The sequence below is a fragment of the Entelurus aequoreus genome, linkage group LG16 (genome assembly GCF_033978785.1).
Source record: "Entelurus aequoreus isolate RoL-2023_Sb linkage group LG16, RoL_Eaeq_v1.1, whole genome shotgun sequence".
NCBI lineage: Eukaryota > Metazoa > Chordata > Actinopteri > Syngnathiformes > Syngnathidae > Entelurus > Entelurus aequoreus.
Window position 1 is genome coordinate 49,853,117 of NC_084746.1, and position 21,809 is coordinate 49,874,925.

Consider the following 21,809-nt stretch of genomic DNA (forward strand, 5'->3'; position numbering starts at 1 on the left):
TTTTCCCTTTATGCAGCTTTCGGGACCTGGGCCTTGAGAAGTTCTCGGTCTCAGAGCTGTTCACCAGGATTTTCATCCCCACGTCCTTTCTGCTGGTGTGCATTCTCCACCTGCACTACTTCCACGACCGCTTCCTGCAGCTCACCGACCTCCAGGCGGTGGTGGCCAAAGAGGAGAGCACTATCTACAGGTGGCGCTCACATGTTGTGTGTTGAAAAACACTGTCAAGTGGAGGTTGTGGTATCGTGTTGTGGGTCTTTGTCTGCTTCTCCCCGTGACCTGCTTCCTATCTCTTTGGCGCCGCTCTTCCTTTTTCTTCCTCTCGCAGCCACTCTAAAGTCAGCGGGCGTGTCTATCTGATCATGAATAGGTGGGTAGAGGCTCGCTTTATGTGGCATCCATCCATCAGCATCCTGGTTCTTCTCCTGCGTCTTCCACACCTCCACACTCTTAACCTACCTCTCCCTTCTTACCCGCCTTGACCTTACTTACTTCTTTATATGTCCTAATTGACAACCCAACATTTCCCAACTGGCCTGTCCCTGCACACTACTTGACCTTGCTATCTGACTTGTCCCTTTTTACAACTTGGCCTGGTCCTCTTCCAACATGGCACCATCCCAGCCTGGTCCTGACTTACAGCACTACCTCACCAACTACAACAGAGCCTCTAAAGTCCAACATGCAACAATAGGTTCTTTAAGATAAGTACCCTAATTTCCGGCCTTATAACTTGGACAAAATGTAGGTCTACCAGTGTTGTCCCGATACCAATATTTTGGTACCGGCACTAAAATTATTTCGATACTTTTTGGTACTTTCCGATACTTTTCTAAATAAAGGGGACCAAAAAAATGACATTATTGGCTTTATTTTAACAAAAAATCTTAGGGTACCGTATATTTTTGGGAGTATAAGTCGCTCCGGAGTATAAGTCGCACCGGCCGAAAATGCATAATAAAGAAGGGAAAAAACATATAAGTCGCACTGGAGTATAAGTCGCATTTTTGGGGGAAATGTATTTGATAAAAGCCAACACCAAGAATAGACATTTGAAAGGCAATTTAAAATAAATAAAGAATAGTGAACAACAGGCTGAATAAGTGTACGTTATATGAGGCATAAATAACCAACTGAGAACGTGCCTGGTATGTTAACGTAACATATTATGGTAAGAGTCATTCAAATAACTATAACATATAGAACATGCTATACGTTTACCAAACAATCTGTCACTCCTAATCGCTAAATCCCATGAAATCTTATACGTCTAGTCTCTTACGTGAATGACATCAATAATATTATTTGATATTTTACGCTAATGTGTTAATCATTTCACACATAAGTCGCTCCTGAGTATAAGTCGCACCCCCGGCCAAACTATGAAAAAAACTGCGACTTACAGTCCGAAAAATACGGTACATTAAACATACCGTATTTCTTTCAATTGGCGCCGGGAATATGGTATTCGCATGCCTCGAATTACAGCCGGGTCAAACTCGTTTTGCAAAATAATTAGCGCATGCTTGGCACTTCCGCCGGGTCAAATAGGAGTCATTAAATGACTCCCGCCTCCTGGTGGTAGAGGGCGCTAGTAATCGTTCTTGCGACTGCTGGTACTGCAGAAGACCCGTGCAGCAGAAGAAGACAACCGACAGCAAGAGTGCGCAGCCATTGTTTGCTTGGACTTTTACCATGGAGGATTACATATCTAAAATAAAACAGTTTCCCCTCCCCAGGGCGACCGATGCCATGGACGTTGAGTGGATCTAGCATAATATTGTGAGAGTCCAGTCCATAGTGGATCTAACATAATAGTGAGAGTCCAGTCCATAGTGGATCTAACATAATAGTGAGAGTCCAGTCCATAGTGGATCTAACATAATAGTGAGAGTCCAGTCCATAGTGGGGCCAGAAGGAGACCATCCCGAGCGGTTTTCTTGCATTTGTACCGAATTTATGTAAAAAAAAATCTTAAAAATGGTCAAATCTCTTCAACTTCAGGGGGCGATGTCCCGTAAACCCCCAAAAGGGCCCCCTTGAACGTCGGCTGATATTTTTCAATTCCTCTATTTAAAAAAAAAATTTGAACCTCCCAGAGATCCCTGAATAAAGTAGCAGCTTATAGACCAGAAATTACTGGAAGTGCTTTTTTATTTGTTAATAGCAGCTTAGCCAACAGTCACCCACACAGCACAAAAGAACATAGGGTCATCCACTAGATAACTCCGCAATAACAAGCTAGATAACCCTTTCTCGTCAGCAAAGAGTGTAAAACGAACCTTAATATTTTATCTTTAGCTGACACACATGTTGAAAAGAGAAACTGGAAATTGTGATGTATCATGTTGTATGCTTGCATGTTCGAAATACACTCAAACTCAACTCAACCCCGTCCCTACGTACTACCTGAAGTGCCCTTACCTCACCTGTCCTGCCCTCCTGGTCTGCAATAACAAAACATTCTTCTTAAATGTAGGGTATTTTTGCTGACTTTGATGCTTTTGTTATTCAAGTTTGGTTTCTTTTATTGTGCCTGAAGCCCCAGCACTCTCATACTTGTTTCTAACAGTCAAACCAACCTATCAGCCAGCATGCTTGATTTTGGAATGAAACTCTTCCAGAACAAGCCTGAAGCCCCCACCCTTCCAAAAGACAATCTGAACAACTAATTGATGTTTTTCAAGTCTCAGTCTGTCCTTTCTCTCTTCGCTTAATCCCTCATCTTGCCTCCTGAGCAGCATCAAGCAAAAACTAAGTCAACAGCACAAGTAAGTGTGATCAGCCTCAGAGCGCAGTGTTCAACTTTGACATGCAGCCAAACAACCCAACCCCCTTGCCTGAGAAGGCCTTCTCCAACTTCCCCGCCCACAACTCATCAGCCTGTAATGTCCAGAAAAAATCTATTTTTTATAAAGATTCAGAGGGAAAGTTGCACCGCTTTGTGATGCCTGATGCGACGTTGCTGCAGTTCCCTGAGCAACGAGTCCAAGCATTTGCAGGGGAGCCTCAAGTGTGTGTGTGTGTTGTATTTATGGACTCATGAGGACAAGATGCCTCCAAATGTGCAAGTGTAATGGACTCATAGCAGTTCCTCCACAGTGAGATAGTTCACAATTCAATCAAACAGATGTTTATAGAGCCAGTCTACATGCTAGCAAAATGAGGTTGAAGGTAAATTAAAGGCCTACTGAAATGATTTTTTTTATTTAAACGGGAATAGCAGATCCATTCTATGTGTCATACTTGATCATTTCGCGATATTGCCATATTTTTGCTGAAAGGATTTAGTAGAGAAAATCGACGATAAAGTTCGCAACTTTTGCTCGCTGATAAAAAAAAAAGCCTTGCCTGTAGCGGAAGTAGCGTGACGTCACAGGAGCTAGTATTCCTCACAATTCCCCGTTGTTTACAATGGAGCGAGAGAGATTCGGACCGAGAAAGTGACGATTACCCCATTAATTTGAGCGAGGATGAAAGATTCGTAGATGAGGAACGTTACAGTGAAGGACTTGAGAGGCAGTGATGGACGTATCTTTTTTCGCTCTGACCGTAACTTAGGTACAAGCTGGCTCATTGGATTCCACACTCTCTCCTTTTTCTATTGTGGATCACGGATTTGTATTTTAAACCACCTGGGATACTATATCCTCTTGAAAATGAGAGTCGAGAACGCAAAATGGACATTCAGTGCCTTTTATCTCCACGACAATACATCGGCGAAATGCTTTAGCTACGAGCTAACGTGATAGCATCGTGCTTTAACTGCATATAGAAACAAAAAAAATAAACCCCTGACTGGAAGGATAGATAGAAAATCAACAATACTTTTAAACCGTGGACATGTAAATACACGGTTAATGCTTTCCAGGCTGGCGAAGGTTAACAATGCTGTGCTAACGACGCCATTGAAGCTAACTTAGCAACCGGACCGCACAGAGCTATGCTAAAAACATTAGCTCTCCACCTACGCCAGCCAGCCCTCATCTGCTCATCAACACCCGTGCTCACCTGCGTTCCAGCGATCGGCAGAAGGACGAAGGACTTCACCCGATGCGTTTGGCGGCCCGGAGACGTAGGAAGTCAAGGTGAGGTCGGCGGCTAGCGCGTCTGCTCTCCAACAAAGTCCTCCTGGTTGTGTTGCTGTAGTCCGCTGCTAATAGACCGATCCCACCTACAACTGTCTTCTTTGCAGCCTTCATTGTTCATTAAACAAATTGCAAAAGATGTCCAGAATACTGTGGAATTATGAAATGAAAACAGAGCTTTTTGTATAGGATTCTACGGGGTACCATAACTTCCGTTAAACTGACTTCGTCACGCGCATACGTCATCATAAATCCAAAATTTCCCGGGAAATTTTAAATGTCACTTTATAAGTTAACCCGGCCGTATTGGCATGTGTTGCAATGTTAAGATTTCATCATTGATATATAAACTATCAGACTGCGTGGTCGGTAGTAGTGGCTTTCAGTAGGCCTTTAAAGTCCTCATAAGTGCATAGTGTACGCTTCACACGTGAGTGGTCCTGTTTGTGTGTAATAACCCCCGACATGTCGCCAGGCTGGTTCACCCGGACGGCAGCCTGGCAGACCTCACCATGCTCAGCGCAAGCTCTGGGGACGCCTCGCTGTCCAAGAGCAAGGATGAGGAGCAGGGGCCCCAAAGCGTGCGGGCCGACTGCGGCGTCTCCAAAGAGCAGACCCTGGTTGTGGTGGCGGATGATGCGAGTTCGGCCGGTACCAAGCCTGGCAGCCTCTCCGACGCCAGGCAGTCCAGCACAGACGAAAGCCACCTCTTCAGCGTGGGCACTGAGCCAGGACAGAGCACCGAGCAGAGCTCCGGTAAGGGCGCCGGGTCTTGATTCTGTCTCTGGGCAAGTTACTCTCAAAATCTAATGGTGGAACCTCAAATTTGTAAGCCCAATAGTCAACATTTTCTGGAGTCTACATCAAAATATTGCTTTTTCTTTGGCTTTTTTGGTGCAGCTTATCATGCCACCAGTGTTGGGTTAGTTACTGGAAACCAGTAACTAGTTACAGTTACTAGTTACTTTATTTCAAAAGTAACTCAATTACTAACTCAGTTATTTACACCAAAAAGTAATGCGTTACTGTGAAAAGTAACTAGTTACTTCCTTTTTTTTTTTTTTTTAAAAGGCTCCCATTAATGCACTTTTAGCCTTCACTTTAGTACTGTTATTGCATTGGAGAATAATACAATCTGTTGATCAACTTGACATGCATTTGCATCACTGAACTCTGCTAAGCAATGTGGTCTACGTACAACACACAAACAATGTGGTCTACGTACAACACACAAACAATGTGGTCTACGTACAACACACAAAGACAAAGATATGTTTCAAAGGGCCAATTTATTTCGGGCCAGAACAAATTGACAAAACTATTTGAAATAGCTGCAGAAGTCTAGAATGAAAGAGCAACAGTATATAAGAGAGTTGACAGAGTGTGTGTACCTTCAGTCCTGAATGATGAGCAGAGGCAGAGTTTGGAATGTCTTCTTTAGCTTGCTTTCCATTTTTATGTACTCACTGTCCACTGTGTCCAGGAACTTGGAAAATGTTTTCGTGCCATTAGCTGCCTGAAAGCGGGTGTCTCCACTGTAGAAATAGCCTGCATGTCTTCTAGCACATACGCTGCAATGGCTCTATCAATGTTGTCCTGGCTAGCAGTCCCTCCGTTAAAATCCAGCTGCTGTTGCGGCTGTTGCTCCACCACTTCAGGTGGAGGTGGAGGTCAAGTGGCATCGGAGTCTGTGTCTCTCTTTACTAACTTTGTCGAAGCCTGTTGCTTTTGTAGCTGTTTCAGCAGATTTGAATTGCTGTTTTGGGCAGTAGATAGGATCTTTTTTTGATTGATTGATTGAGACTTTTATTAGTAGGTTGCACAGTGAAGTACATATTCCGTACAATTGACCACTAAATGGTAACACCTGAATAAGTTTTTCAACTTGTTTAAGTCGGGGTCCACTTAAATTGATTCATTATATACTATCATATATACTATCATCATAATACAGTCATCACACAAGATAATCACATTGAATTATTTACATTATTTACAATCAGGGGTGTGGAGGGGGGGGGAGGATATGGACATCAAGTAGTGGACATAGAGAGAGAGAGAGAGAGAGAGAGAGAGAGAGAGAGAGAGAGATCAGAAGGCATAAGAAAAAGTATCTGCATTTGATTGTTTACATTTGATTATTAGCAATCCGGGGAGGGTGTTAGTTTAGGGTTGTAGCTGCCTGGAGGTGAACTTTTATTGCGGTTTTGAAGGAGGATAGAGATGCCCTTTCTTTTGTACCTGTTGGGAGCGCATTCCACATTGATGTGGCATAGAAAGAGAATGAGTTAAGACCTTTGTTAGTTCGGAATCTGGGTTTAACGTGGTCCTGGCTAGCAGTCCCTCCGTTAAAATCCAGCCGCTGTTGCTCCACCACTTCAGGTGGAGGTGGAAGTGAAGTGGCATCGGAGTCTGGGTCTCTCTTTACTAGCTTTGTCGAAGCATGTTGCTTTTGTAGCTGTTTCAGCAGATTTGAATTGCTGTTTTGGGCAGTAGATAAGATCTTTGATCCAAGACACAAATGTTATTTTCTTTGTGCTGGACAAAAGAAAAGTAGCGAGAATATCTCCATGTTAAGAAACTCTTCTTCGGCTCCGCCATGATGTCTTGTTAGTAAACACAGACACGCCCCCACCCCCACCCCCACCCACACACACACACACACACACACACACACACACACACACACACACAGCGACTCTTCTCTTCCTTGTGACACAGGAAGATTCAGAAAGATGACACCGCAGCTCTTCAATAAAACACACTCAGATCTTCTCAGTTTCTAGCCTATACTATATAAAAAATAGTCGTAAAATAACGCAGTAACGCATCATGTAGTAACGGTAACTGAGTTACTGAATTGAAAAAATAATGCGTTAGACTACTAGTTACCGCCGAAAATAACGGCGTTACAGTAACGCTTTACTTTGTAACGCGTTAGTCCCAACACTGCGTGCCACTAAGAAGGTCATGACAGAGAGGAAAATTGTGAAAATAGCTCTAGAAATGGAATGGAATGGAAATGACCGTACCGTTGAGTTCTTGATCATTCCTGCCTGCCAGTGGCGGGCCGTGCGTTTCCCACCTAGGCCTTCAGTGATGTCCGACTTCAATAATTACCTCTCCATATACCATCATTGATGTCCCCACATAACCATGGCTGGAGAAATACTATACAGAAACACACTTGCGCACTACTGGATATTGAATCACCTCAACAGTGTACAAAACGGGCTATTATCCGGCACATTTAAAAAATCAAACCCGCATCAGCAATTAAGACCTATCTCACGTGGTATTGTCAAAATTACAATAATTGAAAAAAACAAAACATATTCAGTTTGACAAAATAGAGAAATAAAATATTTGAACTCACAATTTGTATCACCCATCCGATGCCATATGAGCCAGTGGTACCACTCGAAGTCGGTTGATTCGAGTGGAAGTGGCGGGCATTTCACCATTTCATCGCCGGGGTAGCTTAGCTAGCTTCCTAGCTAAGCTACCCTCGTCTCACAAGATGTAGTTTCTCTTTAAATATCCTTCTTTAAAATGGCCTTGCAAATATACGATATATTTGCCACCTCATTAACGTTTTGCTCTCCTTCTATGTGGGTTTCTCTGCTATGGCTCCGCTCCGGTGGAACACTTACTGATTTCGTAAAGTGCAACTTCTGATTGGATACTCACTTGGGAGTGACAAGTGAGTATCCAATCACAGTCACGTTAACGTCAGGCTACCAGGTAGCCCATTAGCGGATGATTTGAATTTAAATTAATCTGCTAACGGCCCCGGGTGTGGCTCTGCTGATCTGCATCGCACCGCCACGGCTCAAACCAGTGAGTATCCAATCACAGGACGTGTAAATGTCACGTTCAACGGGAGGTCAGCTAGAAGGCCTAACTGACAACAGCTTGTGATCTGATTGGCTGTCGCAATTATCTATCAACTGTATGTGCCCGTTCACTTACAGCGCACAGACGCCCGCATTGTTGGTTCTGAAGGCCTCGGGCAGATTTGGTACAGCATGGCAACATTAGCTAGCTGAATTCTGATTGGATAAAAACTCTAACCGAAAAACAACAGCACTGGAAGGAACATAATATGACATGAAGAGAATATGAATACTTTTAGATATTTAGTAGGGATGTCCGATAATATCGGACTGCTGATATTATCGGCCGATAAATGCTTTGAAATGTATTATCGGAAATTATCGGTATCGGTTTCAAAAAGTAAAATGTATGACTTTTTAAAACGCCGCTGTGTACACGGACGTAGGGAGGAGTACAGAGCGCCAATAAACCTTGAAGGCCCAGTCACATGATATCTACGGCTTTTCACACACTCATAAGTGAATGCAAGGCATACTTGATCAACAGCCATACAGGTCGATCAACAGCCATACAGGTCACACTGAGGGTGGCCGTATAAACAACTTTAACACTGTTACAAATATGCGCCACACTGTGAACCCACACCAAACAAGAATGACAAACACATTTCGGGAGAACATCCGCACCGTAACACTACATAAACACAACAGAACAAATACCCGGAACCCCTTGCAGCACTAACTCTTCTGGGACGCTACAATATACACCCCCCGCTACACCCCCCCACCCCACCTCAACCTCGCCCCCCCTAACCTCGCCCACTTCAACCTCCTCATGCTCTCTCAGGGAGAGCATGTCCCAGATTCCAAGCTGCTGTTTTGAGGCATGTTAAAAAAAATAATGCACTTTGTGACTTCAATAATAAATATGGCAGTGCCATGTTGGCATTTCTTTTCCATAACTTGAGTTGATTTATTTTGGAAAACCTTGTTATATTGTTTAATGCATCCAGCGGGGCATCACAACACAATTAGGCATAATAATGTGTTAAGTCCATGACTGTATATATCGGTATCGGTTGATATCGGTGATTAAGAGTTGGACAATATCGGAATATCGGCAAAAAAGCCATTATCGGACATCTCTAATATTTAGGGAAAGTAAATAAAAAATTACTTTTATCTTTAATTATGATGATGATTTCTGGTTATGTTAGGCCAGCAGAGAAGGCCTTGCTGGCCCTGACAGCACACCACTGCTGCCTGCTGACCAGATTAATTTATATGAATATACTATATACCAGGGGTCACCAACGCGGTGCCCGCGGGCAACAGGTAGCCCGTAAGGACCAGATGAGTAGCCCGCTGGCCTGTTATAAAAATAGCTCAAATAGCAGCACTTACCAGTGAGCTGCCTCTATTTTTTAAATGTTATTTATTTACTAGCAAGCTGGTCTCGCTTTGCCCGACATTTTTAATTCTAAGAGAGACAAAACTCAAATATAATTTAAAATCCAAGAAAATATTTTAAAGACTTGGTCTTCACTTGTTTAAATCAATTCATTAATTTTTTTACTTTGCTTCTTATAACTTTCAGAAAGACAATTTTAGAGAAAAAATACAACCTTAAAAATGATTTTAGGATTTTTAAACACATATACCTTTTTACCTTTTAAATTCCTTCCTCTTCTTTCCTGACAATTTAAATCAATGTTCAAGTAAATTAATTTTTTTTTATTGTAAAGAATAATAAATACATTTTAATTTAATTCTTCATTTTAGCTTCTGTTTTTTCGACGAAGAATATTTGTGAAATATTTCTTCAAACTTATTATGATTAAAATTCAAAAAAATTATTCTGGCAAATCTAGAAAATTTGTAGAATCAAATTGAAATCTTATTTCAAAGTCTTTTGAGTTTCTTTTAAAAAAAAATTCTGGAAAATCTAGAATAAATAATGATTTGTCTTTATTAGAAATATAGCTTGGTCCAACTTGTTATATATTCTAACAAAGTGTAGATTGGATTTTAACCTATTTAAAACATGTCATCAAAATTCTAAAATTAATCTTAATCAAGAAAAATTACTAATGATGTTCCATAAATTATTTTTTTTAATTTTTTTCAAAAAGATTCGAATTAGCTAGTTTTTCACTTCTTTTTTTCGGTTGAATTTTGAATTTTAAAGAGTTGAAATTGAAGAGAAACTATGTTTCAAAATTTAATTGTCATTTTTTTCGTGTTTTCTTCTCTTTTAAACCGTTCAATTAAGTGTAAATATCATTAATTATTAATAATAACAGAGTTAAAGGTAAATTGAGCAAATTGGCTATTTCTGGCAATTTATTTAAGTGTGTATCAAACTGGTAGCCCTTCGCATTAATCAGTACCCAAGAAGTAGCTCTTGGTTTCAAAAAGGTTGGTGACCCCTGGTATATACTATATATATCCGGAGTATAATTCATGAGTTTGAATTTGCAATGGTGGCGTTTCAAACCTATTTGAACCACCACCTATTTGAACCCCACGAGTAAATAATGTCTACAAAATTTATGTTGCCCCACTCCTCGGGTATCTGCGGCCCGGCATCTCCAGCCGCCGCCCGTTAATCACTGCGAGCGCAGCCGCGGAGGTCCGTCCAGTGAACATTTTTTTTGTCTCTGCAAGATTTATCTGGAGTTTTCTGTTCGGACACCGCATGTAGCTCAAGCTGTGTTCCCACTTCAACCTGTTACTTGTTTCCTGCAAGTGCAGCTGCATCCTGGATGTATTGGCACTGTCAGGCAGAACTGATTTTTTTGTTTAAGTTCAAATGTTGTTTCTACGCACAGAACATAGAATAATGGTGATAAATCCCCGTCTGGGGCCTAATGAATTTTTGAATGACCTAAATGCATCCTCTCTAATGTGACAGTTTCAGTAGTGTCAATATTTAATGGGGAAGTCTATAATCATAACTTTTTCCTTTTTGTTAATTGTATCCCAAACAGTGGGCTCCTCATCGTCTGTTTGCAAAGGTTGTTTCATCTGGATTGGATCATCTGATGATTACCGTATTTTTCGGAGTATAAGTCGCTCCGGAGTATAAGTCGCACCGGCTGAAAATGCATAATAAAGAAGGAAAAAAACATATATACCGTATTTTCCGCACTATAAGGCGCACCTAAAAACTTAAAATGTTCTCAAAAGCTGACAGTGCGCCTTATATATGGACCAATATTGAGCCACAACAGGTCTCGCAACTACAGGATGCATAACGTAACCCCAGCCTTTCCTGTGGCGTCTATTCTATGCGCCTTATAATGCGGTGCGCCTTATATATGAACAAAGTTTTAAAATAGGCCATTCATTGAAGGTGCGCCTTATAATCCGGTGCACCTTATAGTGCGGAAAATACAGTAAATCGTACTGGAGTATAAATCACATTTTTTGGGGAAATGTATTTGATAAAAGCCAACACCAAGAATAGACATTTGAAAGGCAATTTAAAATAAATAATTAATAGTAAACAACAGGCTGAATAAGTGTACGTTATATGAGGCATAAATAACCAACTGAGAAGGTGCCTGGTATGTTAACGTAACATTTTATGGTAAGAGTCATTCAAATAACTATAACATATAGAACATGCTATACGTTTACCAAACAATCTGTCACTCCTAATCGCTAAATCCCATGAAATCTTATACGTCTAGTCTCTTTAAAAAAAAAAAATTTTTTTTTTTTTTTTTTTTACATAAATAAATACAATCATGTGTGCTTACGGACTGTATCCCTGCAGACTGTATTGATCTATATTGATATATAATGTATATATTGTGTTTTTTATGTTGATTTCATTTAAAAAAAAAATATATATATATATTTTTTTTTTTTTTATTCTTGTGCGGCCCGGTACCAATCGGGCCCGGTGGTTGGGGACCACTGTCTTACGTGAATGAGCTAAATAATATTATTTGATATTTTACGCTAATGTGTTAATAATTTCACACATAAGTCGCTCCTGAGTATAAGTCGCACCCCCGGCCAAACTATGAAAAAAAACTGCGACTTATAGTCCGAAAAATACGGTATACATGTTTTTGATTACATTTTTTGTCATTCAAATGACACATCTATTCAATGTATGCCTGCTAGTGTGGCTGCGCAATCGTACGTTGTGCGAACTTGCCCTCCCAACAACTTAAGAGCTGTGTTAGACAATGAGTTGACAGCATATGGCTTTAGCTAATTCGCTAGCACTGATTGAATAAATCTCCATTAGTGGGGATTTGTGGATGCTGAGGATAGGTTGATTGGCAACACTAAATGGTCCCTAGTGTGTGAATGTTGTCTGTCTATCTGTGTTGGCCCTGTGATGAGGTGGCGACTTGTCCAGGGTGTACCCCGCCTTCCGCCCGAATGCAGCTGAGATAGGCTCCAGCACCCCCCGCGACCCCAAAAGGGACAAGCGGTAGAAAATGGATGGATGGATCATAAACAATTGGAGAATGCCTGATGGAATTCACCGCGGTTGTCTACATCCTTGCATTTCTAGGTTATTTTCAGGTTTTTTTTGTGGATGCTATTTTTTAACATAACGAGTAAATATTGAAGTATTTGTCCATTCAACTTTTTAAGACATCTCATGTTATTGTTGATAAGAAATAAGACAATTTTTGAAGAAAAGTCACATTTAAACACGTTCACAGCTCAGTCAAATTGCAACGCACCACTTTTGTAATTTGATGTTGATGTTTAGGAAACTAAATATTTTTCAGACTATAAGTCGCAGTTTTTTTCATAGTTTGGCCGGGGGTGCGACTTATACTCAGGAGCGACTTATGTGTGAAATTATTAACACATTAGCGTAAAATATCAAATAATATTATTGATCTCATTCACGTAAGAGACTAGACGTATAAGATTTCATGGGATTTAGCGATTAGGAGTGACAGATTGTTTGGTAAACGTATAGCATGTTCTATATGTTATAGTTATTTGAATGACTCTTACCATAATATGTTACGTTAACATAGCAGTTGGTTATTTATGCCTCATATAACGTACACTTATTCAGCCTGTTGTTCACTATTCTTCATTTATTTTAAATTGCCTTTCAAATGTCTATTCTTGGTGTTGAGTTTTATCAAATAAATAAATGCGACTTATACTCCAGTGCGACTTATATACAGTATGTTTTTTTCCTTCTTTATTATGCATTTCCGGCCGGTGCGACTTATACTCCGGAGCGATTTATACTCTGAAAAATGCGGTACTATCCATTTTTATTTATGATATCAAGACAGTTCAGTCCTCTTCTTTTATCTATAAATGTACTTACCTCCCTAATAAGCTTCCTACACCTTTCAAAGATTATTTTAAGACCAATTCGCAAGTTCATTATCGTAACTAGACAAACTGATCATCTCCGTCCTATCTTTGGCCGTATCACTCTTAGCCAGTTTTCCATCAAACGCAGAGGTCCTTTACTCTGGAATAGTCACCTGTGTATTCCAAACTCTTCATCTTCACTCAGTAGCTTTCAACATATATTAAGGGCCAGCTCGATGAAACGACATTCTCCATCTGTTCCTACCTTATAATGTAGCGCTATACTTCCTCACACACATACACACACACACCTAGACTCAATCCACACAAGGTAGACTACTTATCTTATTTAATTTTGTTTGTTAATTTACTGCTTTAGGTGAGAACCTTGCATACGCCTTTTTGGGTTTCTTTTCTCACCTGCACTTATTCGTTATTTCTTATTACGTATTTCTCATTACTAATTTCTGGAGATGTCCGATAATGGCTTTTTTGCCGATATTCCGATATTGTCCAACTCTTAATTACTGATTCCGATATCAACCGATACCGATATATACAGTCGTGGATTTAACACATTATTATGCCTCATTTTGTTGTGATGCCCCGCTGGATGCATTAAACAATGTAACAAGGTTTTCCAAAATAAATCAACTCAAGTTATGGAAAAAAAAATGCCAACATGGCACTGCCATATTTATTATTGAAGTCACAAAGTGCCTTATTTTTTTTAACATGCCTCAAAACAGCAGCTTGGAATTTGGGACATGCTCTCCCTGAGAGACCATGAGGAGGTTGAGGTGGGCGGGGTTGTATATTGTAGCGTCCTGGAAGAGTTAGTGCTGCAAGGGGTTCTGGGTATTTGTTCTGTTGTGTTTATGTTGTGTTACGGTGCGGATGTTCTCCCGAAATGTGTTTGTCATTCTTGTTTGCTGTGGGTTCACAGTGTGGCGCATATTTGTAACAGTGTTAAAGTTGTTCATACGGCTACCCTCAGTGTGACCTGTATGGCTGTTGACCAAGTATGCCTTGCATGCACTTGTGTGTGTGAAAAGCCGTAGAATGTATGCGACTGGGCCGGCACGCAAAGGCAGTGCCTTTAAGGTTTATTGGCGCTCTGTACTTCTCCCTACGTCCGTGTACACAGCGGCGTTTTAAAAAGTCATACATTTTACTTTTTGAAACCGATACCGATAATTTCCGATATTACATTTTAAAGCATTTATCGGCCGATAATATCGTCAGTCCGATATTATAGGACATCCCTACTAATTTCTTGACTCCATGTTTTGTTTTGTTTTTTACAATGTTACCTTTTGTACTGTTTGTATTGTGCAAATAAAAAAATGAACCGTCTTTTTTTAGATATTAAAGCTAGCGGTTGTTCATTGACTCATGTCACAGCTGGGTAACAAAGGTGTAAACCTTGGCGCAGATCTGCTCTACGGTGTCTAAGTGCTCTTATTTAATGGTAGTTTGCTTCGGTGGCAAAGCGCCAGCATTTTAAGGCGTGTGGTTTTCATCTCCCCAGACCTGAAGAACAAATGGCACCTGGTGATCGACCGGCTCACCGTGCTCTTCCTGAAGTTCCTGGAGTATTTTCACAAGCTGCAGCTGTTCATCTGGTGGCTCCTGGAGATCCACATCATCAAGATCGTGTCTTGCTACATTGTCCTGGTTGCCATCCGTGAGGTAACTATACAGCGAGCGAGTTTTATCCCAATGGCGTGACATTTTTTTGGGATGTCTTCCTCATATCTATTGTCTCCCGAGCAGGTGTCTTTGCTGAACTATGTTTTCCTGGCGTCGTGGGCCTTCGCGCTGCCCTACAGCCAGTATCGACCTCTGGCCTCCAGTGTTTGCTCCGTCTGGACATGTGTCATCATCGTGTGCAAAATGCTGTACCAGCTCACGTCTATCAAGCCGTCGTCCTTCTCCAAGAATTGCACCATGGTAAGCTATGACGTGAACACAGCAGGAAATAGTCATCTGAGTGCAACAAGAAGTCATACAACCCTCGATGGTATAACTTGAGTGGAAAAAGAAAAGAAAATAAACGAAAGGAAAAACAATTGTTTATTTTTCAGAAACATTTTTACCGTATTTTTCGGACTATAAGTTGCAGTTTTTTTCATAGTTTGGCCGGGGGTGCGACTTATACTCAGGAGCGACTTATGTGTGAAATGATTAACACATTACCATAAAATATCAAATATTATTTAGCTCATTCACGTAAGAGACTAGACGTATAAGATTTAATGGGATTTAGCGATTAGGAGTGACAGATTGTTTGGTAAACGTATAGCATGTTCTATATCAGGGGTCACCAACGCGGTGCCCGCGGGCACCAGGTAGCCCGTAAGGACCAGATGAGTAGCCCGCTGGCCTGTTCTAAAAATAGCTCAAACAGCAGCACTTACCAGTGAGCTACCTCTATTTTTTAAATTGTATTTATTTAATAGCAAGCTGGTCTCGCTTTGCCCGACATTTTTAATTCTAAGAGAGACAAAACTCAAATAGAATTTGAAAATCCAAGAAAATGTTTTAAAGACTTGGTCTTCACTTGTTTAAATAAATTCATAAATTTTTTTACTTTGCTTCTTATAACTTTCAGAAAGACAATTTTAGAGAAAAAAATACAACCTTAAAAATTATTTTAGGATTTTTAAACACATATAGCTTTTTACCTTTTAAATTCCTTCCTCTTCTTTCCTGACATTTTAAATCAATGTTCAAGTAAATTTATTTTTTTTATTGTAAAGAATAATAAATACATTTTAATTTAATTATTCATTTTAGCTTCTGTTTTTTCGACGAAGAATATTTGTGAAATATTTCTTCAAACTTATTATGATTAAAATTCAAAAAAATTATTCTGGCAAATCTAGAAAATCTGTAGAATCAAATTTATATCTTATTTCAAAGTCTTTTGAATTTCTTTTAAAATTTTTGTTCTGGAAAATCTAGAAGAAATAATTTGTCTTTTGTTAGAAATATAGCTTGGTCCAATTTGTTATATATTCTAACAAAGTGTAGATTGGATTTTAACCTATTTAAAATATGTCATCAAAATTCTAAAATTAATCTTAATCAGGAAAAATTACTAATGATGTTCCATAAATTGTTTTTTAAAAATTTTTCAAAAAGATTCGAATTAGCTAGTTTTTCTCTTCTTTTTTTCGGTTAATTTTGAATTTTAAAGAGTCGAAATTGAAGATAAACTATGTTTCAAAATTGAATTGTCATTTTTTTTCGTGTTTTGTCCTCTTTTAAACCGTTCAATTAAGTGTAAATATCATTAATTATTAATAATAACATAGAGTTAAAGGTAAATTGAGCAAATTGGCTATTTCTGGCAATTTATTTAAGTGTGTATCAAACTGGTAGCCCTTCGCATTAATCACTACCCAAGAAGTAGCTCTTGCTTTCAAAAAGGTTGGTGACCCCTGATCTATATGTTATAGTTATTTGAATGACTCTTACCATAATATGTTACGTTAACATACCAGTTGGTTATTTATGCCTCATATAACGTACACTTATTCAGCCTGTTGTTCACTATTCTTTAGACATTTTAAATTGCCTTTCAAATGTCTATTCTTGGTGTTGGCTTTTATCAAATACATTTCCCAAAAAAATGCGACTTATACTCCAGTGCGACTTATATATGTTTTTTTTCCTTCTTTATTATGCATTTTCGGCCGGTGCGACTTATACTCCGGAGCGACTTATACTCCGAAAAATACGGTATTTATAGACGTGGTAGAGAGTGACGGTGGGGGAAAATAATTGAGAAGCACTAGTTACTCAGAGGCAGTTTATGACAGGCTTACAGCATTGCAAGTAGGAGAAAAGGAGTGCTTGATTTGCTCACCCTAACCCACTTACAGTACTGTAAGCGTAATCTTGCTTCATTGGAGCATTGATTTTGGCAGTTAGCGGAGCTATTTTTTATTGTTATCACATTTATCAGTGTGATGTTATAATTACCCATATCGGCTAGAGATGTCCGATAATGGCTTTTTTACCGATATCCGATATTCCGGTATTGTCCAACTCTTAATTACCGATTCCGATATCAACCGATACCGATATATACAGTCGTGGAATTAACACATTATTATGCCTCATTTTGTTGTGATGCCCCGCTGGATGCATTAAACAATGTAACAAGGTTTTCCAAAAATAAATCAACTCAAGTTATGGAAAAAAAAATGCCAACATGGCACTGCCATATTTATTATTGAAGTCACAAAGTGCATTCTTTTTTTTAACATGCCTCAAAACAGCAGCTTGTAATTTGGGACATGCTCTCCCTGAGAGAGCATGAGGAGGTTGAGGTGGGGGGTGCATATTGTAGCGTCCCGGAGGAGGTAGTGCTGCAAGGGGTTCTGGGTATTTGTTCTGCTGTGTTTATGTTGTGTTACGGTGCGGATGTTCTCCCGAAATGTGTTTGTCATTCTTGTTTGCTGTGGGTTCACAGTGTGGCGCATATTTGTAACAGTGTTAAAGTTGTTTATACGGTCACCCTCAGTGTGACCTGTATGGCTGTTGACCAAGTATGCGTTGCATTCACTTGTGTGTGTGAAAAGCCGTAGAATTTATGTGATTGGGCCGGCACGCTAAGGCAGTGCCTTTAAGGTTTATTGGCGCTCTGTACTTCTCCCTACGTCCGTGTACACAGCAGCGTTTTAAAAAGTCATACATTTTACTTTTTGAAACCGATAATTTCTGATAACACATTTTAAAGCATTTATCGGCCGATGATATCGGACATCTCTAATATCGGCCAAATAATTATTTGCCCAATATTTATCATGCACCCCTAAAAACTCTAAGCAATATGGGAAAATGTGTTAAGCATTGGAAAGGTGAAGGAGAAAAGCTAATATGTCACAAGTTTTGATGATTTTGTCTTGGTTCAAGTTACACTTAGTGAAACGAAAACTTTGTGTGTGGCTCTTTGTGTACTGGCTATTTGTATTCATGCAGTGATAGGGAATCAAACCTGTGTGACTTTCCCATTGCAGCCGGCAGCCTACTCCACTAAGCAAGAGGAGGAGATGCAGGACTCCGTGCTCTATAAGGGGCCGGTGGATCCAGCCAACTGGGTGGGCCTGCAGAAGAACGAGGAACTGCTGGACTACATCAGGGTGAGCTGCAAAAGACAACTACAAAGGCTCGGTTGTAGACAACCATAATGTATCCCACCGGTGAATTTTTTTGTGCAGCACAACCTCCTCATTCTGGCACTCTTGGCGTTCGAGGTGACCATCTACCGCCATCAGCAATACTTCCGACTGAGAAACAAGCTGTCGCCTCCCGCTGCCAGGATCATCTTCCACGATATCACCCGGCAACACCTGGACATCGGCATCATCTGCTTCATCAAATACTTCATCAACTACTTCTTCTACAAGTTTGGACTTGAGGTACACTGCAAAAACTGAAATCTAAGTAAGATGACATATCTCAAATAAGTGTGATATTTGCTTATTTTCTGTCTGATAAGATCATTCTTCTCAACTAAGTAGATTTTATGTTAGTGTTTTACTTATTTTAAGGGTTTTGCTTCTAAATGATCTCAGTAAGATATTACAGCTTGTTGCTGAGATTTGATGACCTATATTGAGTAAAACATGCTTGAAACTAGAATATCAACTGTTGCAAAGCTGTGTCATCAACACTCACAAGTAGGGATGTCCGATAATATCGGTCTGCCGATATTATCGGACATCCCTACTTGTGAGTAGGGATGTCCGATAATATCGGTCTGCCGATATTATCGGCCGATAAATGCGTTAAAATGTAATATCGGAAATTATCGGTATCGGTTTTTTTTTTATCAGTATCGGTTCTTTTTTGTTTTTTTTTATTAAATCCACATAAAAAACACAAGATACACTTACAATTAGTGCACCAACCCAAAAAACCTCCCTCCCCCATTTACACTCATTCACACAAAAGGGTTGTTTCTTTCTGTTATTAATATTCTGCTTCCTACATTATATATCAATATATATCAATACAGTCTGCAAGGGATACAGTCCGTAAGCACACATGATTGTGCGTGCTGCTGCTCCACTAATAGTACTAACCTTTAACAGTTAATTTTACAAATTTTCATTAATTACTAGTTTCTATGTAACTGTTTTTATATTGTTTTACTTTCTTTTTTATTCAAGAAAATGTTTTTAATTTATTTATCTTATTTTATTTGATTCATTTTTTTAAAAAGTACCTTATCTTCACCATACCTGGCTGTCCAAATTAGGCATAATAATGTGTTAATTCCACGACTGTATATATCGGTTGATATCGGTTGATATCGGTATCGGTAATTAAAGAGTTGGACAATATCGGCATATCGGATATCGGCAAAAAGCCATTATCGGACATCCCTACTCACAAGTATAAAACTACTTTTTTAAAGTAATAATTTCTTATTTCAAGCATGTAAAAAAAAAATCTTAATTTTGACATAATTGTGTCTCATAATTAAAACAGATGACAGCCAAATGGACTTTGCTGTTTTATTTTCAATGAAACAATAGAAAACACGTACTCATATAGTAGTACAGTTGGCACAGTACAGTAAACTGACAGTTAATATTGAAACATTTAACATGTGACATTTCTAACAATTTTGAACAGAAATATTTCATGCACATTCAGATAAATTCTTCCAAATTACAATTAAAAAAATTGGGGCCGGTGGCCGGGCTGTATATATGCGCACTAATTGACTGAAAGAGCACGCACTTGGCGTGATGATGTCATGTTATCCATGGAAAAATGCATTTTTAGACCATATGATTTGCCTGAGCGGCTAGGAGACCCCGAGAGTAACAAGCGCTTGCCTTGTTGCCTTTCCATTAAGAACAATAAATTAGTTTTTAGTGTAAGTTTGCTGGTTTCAAGAAATGTAATGCCCAGCTCATATCATTATGTCAAGATAATGGCACTAGCATTTACTTACTTTAAGAATGTTTTTCAACATATTGAGCAGAAAGGTCTCTTTTTTTTTCTACCAAGAAAAGTGCACTTGTTATTAGTGAGAATATACTTATTTTAAGGTATTTTTGGGTTCATTGAGGTTAGCTAATTTGACTTGTTTTGGAAAGTCTTGACAAGCCAAATGTTCTTGTTCTATTGGCAGATAATTTTGCTTAGTTCAAGTCAAATACCCCTCATTTTTGTATTTTTTTCCCCTTGTTTTTGAACACTGACTTTTTGCAGTGTAGGGACTTTAAGGAGTCCTAGTCTGTCCAAATGCGTAATCTACTTCCATCTATAGACGTGCCTGCTGTTGGTCGTCAACGTGATCGGGCAGCGGATGGACTTCTACGCCATGCTGCACGCCTTCGCCCTGATAACGGTCATGTACCGACGCAGGAGGAAAGCCATCGCCGAGATCTGGCCCAAGTACTGCTGCTTCCTGGCCTGCATGATAACCTTCCAGTACTTTGTCTGCATCGGGATCCCCCCCGCCGCCTGTAAAGGTGCGCTAATGTTCTTTAAGTCCATTACTCCATTTCAGCACTGCTTTAGCAGAGCATAACATGAATAAGCACTCAAACAACAGAGACAAGGAAAAACCTTGAACAAAACAAATGCTTACGTTTTTTTAGTTTATTTATTTTCATGTAAATCCCACACTGATGTTAAGATGCCTGTAATGCTTGATAATACATCACATAATGATATCTTGAACTCATACAAATACTGTATAGCACTTTGTGTTTGCCACTTGCCTGTGCATGAAAAATGCTATATAAACAAAGTTTGATTTGATTTATTAATAAAGGTACATGCACCTGGGGATAGGTTGATTGGCAACACTAAATTGGCCCTAGTGTGTGAATGTTGTCTGTCTATCTGTGTTGGCCCTGTGATGAGGTGGTGACTTGTCCAGGGTGTACCCCGCCTTCCGCCCGAATGCAGCTGAGATAGGCTCCAGCAACCCCCCGCGACCCCGAAAGGGACAAGCGGTAGAAAATTGATGGATGGAATGTAATTAGTAGGGCTGTGAATCTTTGGGTGTCCCACGATTCGATTCAATATCGATTCTTGGGGTCACGATTCGATTCAAAATCGATTTTTTTTTTTTCAATTCAACACGATTCTCGATTCAAAAACGATATTTTCCCGATTCAAAAGGATTCTCTATTCATTGAATACGTAGATTTCAGTAGGATCTACCCCAGTCTGCTGACATGCAAGCAGAGTAGTAGATTTTTGTAAAAAGCTTTTATAATTGTAAAGGACAATGTTTTATCAACTGATTGCAATAATGTACATTTGTTTTAACTATTAAATGAACCAAAAATATGACTTATTTTATCTTTGTGAAAATATTGGACACAGTGTGTTGTCAAGCTTATGAGATGCGATGCAAGTGTAAGCCACTGTGACACTATTGTTCTTTTATTTTTATAAATGTCTAATGATAATGTCAATGAGGGATTTTTAATCACTGCTATGTTGGAATTGTAACTAATATTGATACTGTTGTTGATAATATTCATTTTTGTTTCACTACTTTTGGTTTGTTCTGTGTGGTGTTTGTGTC

At 39.4% G+C, this 21,809-nt stretch overlaps 1 protein-coding gene across 1 annotated transcript in view; it reads left to right on the forward strand.

The window, feature by feature from the left end:
* The window catches only part of LOC133631224 (piezo-type mechanosensitive ion channel component 2-like), a 34,643-nt gene that overhangs the window by 5,388 nt on the left and 7,446 nt on the right, over positions 1-21,809 (forward strand). Inside the window, exons 4-10 of the mRNA XM_062023382.1 lie at positions 17-190; positions 4,564-4,844; positions 14,769-14,929; positions 15,014-15,190; positions 18,268-18,390; positions 18,469-18,669; positions 20,535-20,739. Of these exons, the coding sequence (XP_061879366.1) occupies positions 17-190; positions 4,564-4,844; positions 14,769-14,929; positions 15,014-15,190; positions 18,268-18,390; positions 18,469-18,669; positions 20,535-20,739 (1,322 nt within the window). The remainder of the gene's footprint in view (positions 1-16; positions 191-4,563; positions 4,845-14,768; positions 14,930-15,013; positions 15,191-18,267; positions 18,391-18,468; positions 18,670-20,534; positions 20,740-21,809) is intronic.